General features: G+C 30.4%; 1 protein-coding gene across 1 annotated transcript in view; it reads right to left on the minus strand.

Annotated features, from left to right (window-relative positions):
* LOC106458061 (nuclear factor erythroid 2-related factor 1-like) overlaps positions 1–9,801 on the minus strand; it is a 46,336-nt gene extending 36,535 nt beyond the window's left edge. Inside the window, exon 1 of the mRNA XM_022384199.1 lies at positions 8,080–9,801. Within this exon, the coding sequence (XP_022239907.1) occupies positions 8,080–8,643 (564 nt within the window). The 5' untranslated portion in view covers positions 8,644–9,801. The remainder of the gene's footprint in view (positions 1–8,079) is intronic.
* Positions 9,802–10,523: the final 722 nt, after the last annotated feature.

Genomic DNA, 10,523 nt, shown 5'->3' on the forward strand with positions numbered 1-10,523 from the left:
CGCCCTAACCACCAAAGTGTGGAGCTCGTTTGTGCACCAATGGGATGTAAGCCATGAACCCTTGGATCCAGTCATCAATGGGGGTATAATATTGGAAAAAAATGGGTATGCCAATATGCACATTAAAAATATTTGCAATTTGAAAGGGACAAAGGTAACAAGAAAAAAAACAGAAGCAGGTATGCAGGAGGACAACTATTACTAAATGGGTGATTAAGAGTAGAATGACAACCAGAACCTTGATCTAGAAAGCAGCATGAAGGGTGTTTGTAGTTTTATAGATTCCTAATGCCTACTGTAGAATAGTTTGTTTTCTATATCTCACTTCTGTATATATATAAAAAAATAAATAAAATAAAAATGTTCTCCAGCACACGAAACTAAGAAATACTAAGCTGTTGAGTTTGAAGAATTTCAGCTTGGGGATGACCAAAAGAAAAAACTAATTACAGTAAGAGGGGAGTATCTTAATTAATTTGGAACCAGAAAGTATATTTTGGGAGAGTAGGACGTAAGAAAGGTGTCTGTCCTCTGTTTAAAATCTCTAATTAATGCTTTCAAAATAATCTTAGTTACGTTATATTCAGATTAGGGCTGGGTGATTAGTACTCTTAACTAAATGATTAATAAATTGGCTCGTTAATTGATTAGTATACACTCCCTACAGACACACCCCCTCCATGCAAGTGAATAAAAATGTTCATGCTCTAGCTACACAAGTTTTTCAACCACTGCATTACTCTAACATAGTATTATTCTTCCTGTCTTCATTCACACTTGTTTTTTCAAGTAATACTTGAATGACCCTTGGTTTTACGTCATAGACCTGTTCTTAATGTTGATGTTTGTGCATTTTGCAAAAAATATATTTTTTAATATAATAGATATTTCTAGCTTGGCAAATGAATCGTTAATGTTGTAAAACTACCACCAACTGGCCACCATTATGCTTGTTTGTAAAATATGCAGTAATCCCACAATGATCTACTGTAAATAAAACAAATTGATGATTAACTAATGGTAACATTTTACTATCACTAATAAGGGTAATAATATTTGTACTTGAAACACATTACAATTCCAATTAAAAATAATTAAGCAGCCTGTTAGCCAATTTATTTATACACATTGTTTGAATAGGATAAACATTAAAATAGTATTAATCAATATTTGAGTCATCAGAATATTTTGCAGTTGCTAACCATACTCATTAAACTTATAATTTTATGATGATCTTATTTGGTGAACATAATAAAAAATATACTTCATGTTTACCAACACTATAATGCAATAAAACTATAGTATATCTATTAACAAATAAAAAAAAACATTTTAAGCAAAGAATCAAACATCAACAAGATACCTTTATTGAGTTTTAAGCAACCTTCAGTCATGTGGCTTCTTTATTTCAAACTATGTCTAGGTAAGCTGTTTACACCTGATGACTAAACCTTCTCCAAATACTGTACATTTTTAGGTGATAAGCTTCTAATAGTTTTATTTGTTACCTATTCAATCCATCTCTAAACTGTATAAGCTTACCATATTTCATCTTATCTGGTGTATTCTCAATGAAGACAATTTCTGTAGCTTTCAAACATATATAATTTAACACATGAATACTTTCACAATTCACAAACAAAAATAACTAAAAAGAGCATTTACAGAAACTATAAAAAAACACTTTTAAATCTGCATATATTTACTTTTGAATTACATGATAGTCTAAGTCTTGCTCTATCCAATCATATTTTAACTTTATAGCTGTTTTCAAAGCAGTGTTTCATTGGCAAATGATAAACTACTTTATATGGTACCATAATAATGTTTCAACCAAAGCCTATACAAAAAATAAGGAAAATGCTTGAAAATCAAGAAATGGATAATTTATTCCCAATGAGTGATAGGTTCTTAGAAAAGTTAAAGGTATTCTTGGGATGGACAGAAAAATTCAAAGAAAAAAATCACCAATGAGTTGTTTTGTATACAGGCAAAACTTTGCAGCTGTGTAGGGATGAAAACTTGAACTTTTTCTTCATGAATTACATTAAATAAATGTCAGGAAGTAACAAAATATTGATTGTAAAACATTTTTTCAATTAAAATTCTTGAAATTTAGTTAGAATTAACATATAAAATTGACTAAATCTGTGTATCAAAAAATGATATCAAGTAGCGGAAAAAATGTGATTTTTTTGTTTGTAGTTATGCACAAAGATACACAATGGGCTATCTGTGCTGTGCTACCATGAGTACTGAAATCCAGTTTTTTGCATTATAGGTCCGTAAACTTATTGCCGTGCCACTGGGGGACAAAAATATATGAAAAAATTTATGAAATTCTTTCTTCAGACTTCAGGCACATTATTGTAAAATTAATTACTATTTAATTAATTCAACAAATTTTCAACAACAATTTTTATGGTGTGAATGCCTTAACAAAGTTGGTGAAGTGTGAATATAATTAATTATACTTGTTCTAATTTTTGGAAATTCCTAAGGGACTAGATAAATAATTCTGTGTTAAAAAATATAATAGGCCTAGTATTGATGTCTCATGACAAGTATAATTAATTACAAGAAATTTTATTTATTAAGCAAATGAGTACTTAGCCAAAGTAAAAACCTAGTATTTTTATATTCTTCAAGTAGCTAAAATTTAAAGTCAAGCAATATAAATACATCAATATATATTCTTTAAAACAAAACTTGACAATTATAACTATCTTGCTAAATTTGAAGGCCATTAGGGAATGAATAAGAATAGAACTAGAAGACATGTTCACATAACATAGTATTATTAACAAGTTGTTAACACAAGCTGTAGTAATGTTTCTTTTTTACTATGATGGTATGATAATGACAAACTTTTTACAAGTTAGCTGTAAAACACTGTACCCAAATTTTCAGTATTTTTTATATAAAAGAAGACTTCCACTATAATAATATAGTATTTTGAATTAATTAATGCTGTCCATAGAATCCTAAATTAATCTAAATAAGTGATAGTTAAAATATCTTTAACACATTCTGTAAATAATTAGCTCAATAAGGTTATAATCCAGCAACTTCAATGCTTATACAGGGTGTCCATAAATTATCTGACACATTTACAAAATTAATAACTTCAAAAATATTATAGATAGAACACTCGGGTTTTATTTAACTTGATGAGTAACTCATTGTTTGGTTCTTCCTTTCTGTTGCACATTCTTTGTAGGAACATTGCTAGAAAAGATTTCTGAACAATACATTCCCAGACAGATGGATCGGTAGAGATGGACCAATATGATGGCTCCCACGTTCCCCTGACATAACCCTGTTGGATTTTTTTCTTGTTGAAGGTTGTGAAAGATCAGGTACATTCAAAACCTGTGTGTAATATCGTGGATCTTTGTCACAGAATAATCAATGAAATAAGGAATGTGACTGATGAGATGCCAAACAACATCTGGAAGGAGATAGAATATTGCCTAGACATTCTTCGAGCAACAAACAGTGCACATGTGAAAGTATACTAAGACAAGAAAAACTTTATGATTGGTTCGTAACGTTAAATAAAACCGGTGTGTTCTATCTATATTATTTTTTAAAGTTATTAATTTTTAAAATGAATCAAGTAATTTATGGACACCCTGTATTTTTATTTTTGGTAAAGTGAATGATATGAAAATAAAAAACAGGAAAAATATTTTGGACTTCTTAATTAAAATTAGATATGTATAACATCTTTCCAATCATATTTAGAAATTACAGCATTGGTAAAAAGGATGCCTTATTTCAATATTTTTTAAAAAGTTATTATATGACCATACAACTTGCATTTTTACTTATTTTAGATGTCAGCAATTTGAAAAACATCTTTCTCCCAGGATTTCTAGCTTCTAAACAAGAAAAATTGTTTCTGTAACAAGGCCATAACAGCTGCAGGTAACCTAAGCAACACTAACTGTTTGTGTATCTGGAAAAGCCTATGCACAGAAAATTTACCATGACAACATTTAATGATGTTCATATTGTTGTATTAGCTTAGAAGCAATCAGTTCATGGCTGAGCCGTTAACTGGAATGCTGTGGACTCCAGCTTAGTTGATTTCTGAAACCTCACAAAATCTTTCATGATAGCTAATAGCTCAATCAAATAAATGCACTGACATCTGAATTTTGCTTTTATTAATTATGGAAAAAAATGTGTATGTATGGAGTGGGGGTTTAAGACCCCTTTAGAACTGCACCTACTTATACAACTTATTATAATTGAGTGATATTGTTACATACATATATAAATAAAATTACACAATCCATGACCATTACATCACTGGTTAACACACTGGCTGCCATGTGTCCCACCAGTGGGTTATAGACAATTATGTTTCAAAGCCAAATTTCTGTTGTGGCATATGAGTTTGGAACACTGTGACTACTCCTCTGCACCTTTTGAACAATTTTATTTATTATGTGGCAGCCAACGTGTTAAGATGTCATTCTAATTCAAAGTGCTAAAAAATCACCTACTCACCTGACAGCCTATAGTTAATAATTGGGGTTATCCAGTTAGATCGATAGATGGCAAAAGGTTATTTGTAATAAATGTTTAATGGCTTCAAAATATGTTCCTTCTACATACTGTATAAGCCTATGGTAGTCTTGTCTAATTGATTTATTTGAGAACCTACAAATAAATTTGGAACATCAGCACTTGGTGACTAATTTGCCAATTAAAAAGAAATATAAGTTTTAGATAAAAAGAATTGTCAAACATACCAAACTGTTAAATATACATTTAAATTTAATAAGAGTTACGATTTAGATAGTTATAAAGTGCAAGTGTTGAATTTAGTATTTTTAGAATAGATAATTTATTGCAGGTTTGCTTATATAACTTTTCATGAATCACTTGTTGTGTAATTCAACTGACGTCCTTCAAAATTTTTCTTGTTACTTTAAGTGTGTATGGTTACACCATAACATCTAGTAGTTCTAGGCCTCAGTCGGGCAATATATATATATATATATATATATATTGGAAGTTAATGAAAGTGAAATTAAAAGTTAGATTGTAAGTGAGTTTCACAGCCTGTATTGTAATAAAAGAGATAGAGGAGAATAATTTGTCTTGTGAAAGGGTATTCTAAGTAATTGAGCCCACCTGTGTGGACTTTGATGAAAAAGAAAATCATTTACAGCTCTAGATACAACTGTGATGACCAACAGTATAACAAATTTTTGTACATACGTTGGACTTGTTTTGAATATATATATTATTTTAAAACAAATAGATTGTGTGCTGTCCTTTTGTTATTGAAATTCATTGCCAACAAGTTACAGACACCAACTGTAAAGAATTTGAGCCTTATAAAACTGACACAAAGACATGAAAAAGCTTCTTCTTGGATTAAATTATTGTCATACTTGACTTAAAAACACATGGATAGGAAATAACAGAATTTAAAGTTATTTGTTTTTCCACACATTAATGAAAAAAAACCCCTTCAGAATTGAAATTTACTCCATAAAAATGTTTTAGTTATTTGCTTTTATATATATTTTAAATCACAGTTTTGGATTTTCAACATGCTGTAATCAGAATTATTAGTGTTTGTGAATTTCCTGAGAATAATATGCCACTCATAGCCCCTAGGAGGAAAGTCAAGATAGCTTTGATCAAAACAGCACTACTTTAACCTTGTAATTTAGATAAAAATGCAGGGTTTTTATCAGCTTTTAGCCAATCACTGTCTGTCAACTTCAGCTGCCTTGGTATGATGTAATTGGTTATATCTAAGCTTTGAGATGTCACAGGCTATTGAGCTAAATTAGTAATAAAATTTAACATTTTCTTACACTGAAAATATATTTAGAATAGATTCCTACTTCCTCTCACAAAACAGTTTTTCTTAACTTGTACTGCCCTCTATAGTGGAAATTTTTGCTCGCTACTAGTCTTGATACTGGTTAGCTAGAATATAAACATAGAACAACCTCCTACCACTTTGATTTGCTGAGAAATCAATGTATCTAGCAAATCAACTAGAGTGGCACCTCCTCCTACTCCATTATTTCCAAGCCTCTTGTCTTAATGGTCTGTTTATAATCAATAGAAAGGAAAAGTTGTGCTTTACGTGATTCTGACAGTTGTTTGTGAGAGCTTGGAAGAGAACATAATATTGCCAAGACTGTTGAATGGTACTGACCAAGTTGTTGCTCTGAACGGAGATAAATTTTTTTTTAGACATATATATACTTTATTTATAAACCCAAGCAAGTTACGAATGTTTTGGGTGTACTAGTAGAGTAATGTAATATTGTTTTTCTTTATAAAAGGTTTACCAAATTTTGTGAAGATGCACATACTGAATTAAAAGTTATGGTATAAAAACTTAACATGTGCAAACGTGCATACAAACTCTTGTATAAAATAATACGAGCCCGCTGCGAAAGGGATAAGCTGATGTTCCTTCCAGTTTAGTGGAAGTTCATGTATAGATCACAATAAAGTGACAAAGGCTTAGCTTGGTGATGTGTTGTTAGTGAATGTTTATGAAAAACTTCTGCAAAAATTACAGTCCTAGCTTTTTGTAAATCTAGCAAAAGCTTCCTTTGCCATTTCATACTTCATTTGGATTATAACATTGTAGTACGATACTAAAGAAATGTTTTTAATAGAAAAAGATAAGGTAGACTTAGTTAAATCCGTTTTCACCTAACTAAGTCAAATTTTGTTTTACTGACAAGACTATTATGAATGGGCAAATGAAATCAATAATATAAATTAATATGAGTTTAAAACTTATTACATATATTAAATGAAACCTTCTGATACACAATTTAGAAAAAATTTTTGGTACATTAAAGAAAAAATATTGTTTGCCAAAATTTCAATTTCTATGCGTGACAACTTCAAAACAAAATCTGGTCTTATAAAATCAAAACTTTATAGGAAAGTTTTTAAATAATGTAGGAAGACAAAAATTATTAATAAGTCTAAAACAAAGGTAAACATTTTTAACTGTGTTCTAAAAGAAAAACATATTACAATGAAATCTTATCAAAATTTCAAAGCTGTGAACTTATACAAATATCACATGTAAGAATATGGTGTATTTGCAAAAGTTACATAACCTATACATAATAAAGTTTTCAGAAGTTCCAAACTATTTCATCTAGTAAGCCTTTCTTGCAATGCAATAAAAGAAACCATACAACTGGTGTTCTGAATTGACTCATCTGGGTCTCTTAGAGTTAATCAAGGTTACAATAACTCTTGTTCTTATACTCCACATTTCTAACAATAAATACTAACATTTTTTTGCTCTTTTCTTCACAATCAAACACTCATGGAAAAGGTTAAGGATTTTTTTCATCAAATACACTCAAGTCCATATGCCAGATATACAACTTTTACATTTCATTGCTATAATTTATTCCCTACTCATTTAAACTGAAAAGTTCCTTTTCAACAAGCAAAACATTCTTAATAGAACCAACTCTCCTAACAATCTTTCTATTAAGTCATTGAATTTGGAAATACTACTGTAAGACACTACTGCCTTTTTAGAACTTTTAAGTATGACACCCCACTCCTGTCTGAGTTTTGCTTGCTTATTAACATTTATTTTTTTCCTTTTTTTGATGATGACCTCTCATTATATAATTGCTTTTGTAACACAGTGCATAAAAGCAGAAATAGCATTTCACACTTATCAGAGAAAATTTACTATAAATGGTTATTTGCAATCATAATAAAGGAACTATTACACGTTTCAGAAATCTTTTGTCATCCGTGGGCACTAAAGTTACACATGAAATGAGTGCCACTTTGGAACAAACAGAACCCTCCCACTTCCAGACCTGGCTATGGGCTTGTCCTATAACCTGCTTTGATGATCCTATGGCATGGTTATTTGCTATATGTATATTTGAAGACTTACTTCAGATACTGAATAATTAATAAGAATTCTTAAATTAACTATAATGATCGACCAATAAACTTTTCAATACAGTAACAGATGACTATACAATCTTACTAAGTTTTATATCTCAACTAGTTAATATACAAAGAAGAAAACTGGAACAGTACCTCTGCTGTTAACTCTCCTCCAGATAATTCTAATCCAACTTGATTTGCTGTTGCATCAACACTAAGTAAAGCATTTGACTGCGGTTCAGCAACTGGATCCACATCTGTAACAGGCCTATTTCTAGTTATCTCAATCACATCCTGTGATTCAGATATTATAACACCCATATTTTCACCATGAATTGCATTAGAATTGCTTGAAGTAGTTGATGGCTGCAAATTTCCAGGTTCAAGATTCTCTGTATTTGCTATATACGTAATTACAACATTATGAAAATCTTGAAACCTACAATATCTACCAAGTGCATTCAGATCCATTAATACCGAGGCTGTATCAATGCTATTGACGTCCAGTGTTTTTGGATGAATATATCCAAACATACCATTATTCAAGTTGTGGAAATGAGACTGGGTGTATGCAGAGCTTTGTCCAAGAAAAATTTCATGCACTTCTGGTCCAGTGTTCATCAAGTGCAAATATGACTCTGGATTTAACCGAAGAAGGCTGACAACCAGTGCCAGCTGTACAAGCTCTGAATTCACAATCTTCTTGTATCCAATCATTTTACTTTGATGAATGTGAAACAGGTTTCTTGAAAAATGTTAATGTTATGTAAAATTTCTAATGTTACATATCTTTACATGCTCATTTAGTAATTAGCAGTATATCTAACTGAAAATTATAAATAAATAACACAACAGAATCTCAGTCCCCAATTTTACTGCTTTTAAAAAACTAGTTGTTATAAGAAGCTAGCCTTATGTGAACAATACTAAAAGTATTTCACACTATACCATATCAAATATCTGTAGCTAGTAATATCAGATATCTTAAAGTTAAATTCCTGCAAGTGAAACTTCCAAACCAAAGAATTTGTAATTTCTCATATCCTGCTCATTATAATTTAATATAAATCATCACACACACACACACACACACACACACATGCCTTACTAGCAATGTTTAGCACTTAATTTTAAACATAGGCCCACTTATAAAATCAAGACTGTGTATGCACTGTTAATGTAATTAATACTAATAATGATGTTAATATTTGCTTAGTACTACTACTGGGTACTAGTTAATCACAAATTGCTGACTGCACTGGGAGAATAAGCATTTATGCTTACGTCTGAATTAAAGATGTCATAATTCTTACTCGATACTATTATGGTTACAGTTGCAAAATGCAGCGTTTTTTTTCGACCGTCGGTATAACTTATATACTGATGACGCAAAATTATGAAGATTGACACTCGATTTACACCAAGCCTAGTGTCAAGCTGCCTATCGTTAAGACTCCGTCATATTTTGTCGTTACTTCGAGTTCGATCTTTTCGCACATGTAATGTTAAACATAATTAACTCCAGCAAAACCGCATAAATCACTTTCTTCAAGTCTCCATCTTAACCACAAAAAAGAACAAACTTAAGTTTGTGAGTAAAAATGTTGATACATTATTGCGTCACCTCACTCTGTGATTTTCCTCGGTTTACCGGTACTTCGGTAATTTCTTCAGTTCTTGTCTAATAATAACTTACGAGTTGCTGTCCTTCGATAGCCAGATGTATAATATTCCGAAGTTTATTTCAGTTGTCAATAAGTATTAACCTGGTTATGCAGGATATTCCAAAGAATGGTTCATAAACACATTTTCAAATCGTTTCCCCATAAAACTTCTTTGTTCCTGTAGGCCTAATCTTCTGTATTATAAATAAAGGAAATGTCGAAATGAATCAGCATATTCACTGCGCATGCTCTCAGCTTATGATGCGTACTTCCTTTTTAAATAAATACAAACTTCTCACAGCAGGTTTTATCTCCAATTGGATTGTTTGTGCGCGCAATGATTTGTTAAGGTTCTGAAATAACATTGTTTTCTGACTGTTTTAACATACCATATTTTATAAATGACTATTATTATGAAATACTTAGTTATTTTGTTTTAATGTTATGAAAACTGCAATTCGTTTTAATAGCACGATGAAATATAATATATTCATGTTTGTCCATAGAATATTAAATAATTACTTTTCTGCAATGCACTAATCTTTACTATGAGTTATAAAGAACTGAAAAATGGGAATTAGAAGAATACTAATTTCCATTGCTAAGTGTTTCTGCTTTATATGAATTCAACTTATTTAATTAACTTTGGAAGAGAACTAGGCAACACTCTACAGTAATGCTTTAAGTATTGGAGTAAAAAAAAAGTATTTTTTTTTAGAATAATGTATGTTTACAATTCAAAACAAATGTACACATGATTTTCATTATTTTCAATAGATCATCTTTAAAGAAGACAAGGAATGGACATTTCAAATATACAAAACATATTCTCCAAAAAATGTGGAACAAAATATATATATATATATATATATATACTTTTTTGCATTAAAATTGTTTTCAGTCACAATAGCATATTATAAATTAGAAGACCAT

The sequence above is a fragment of the Limulus polyphemus genome, unplaced genomic scaffold (assembly GCF_000517525.1).
Source record: "Limulus polyphemus unplaced genomic scaffold, Limulus_polyphemus-2.1.2 Scaffold411, whole genome shotgun sequence".
Taxonomy (NCBI): domain Eukaryota; kingdom Metazoa; phylum Arthropoda; class Merostomata; order Xiphosura; family Limulidae; genus Limulus; species Limulus polyphemus.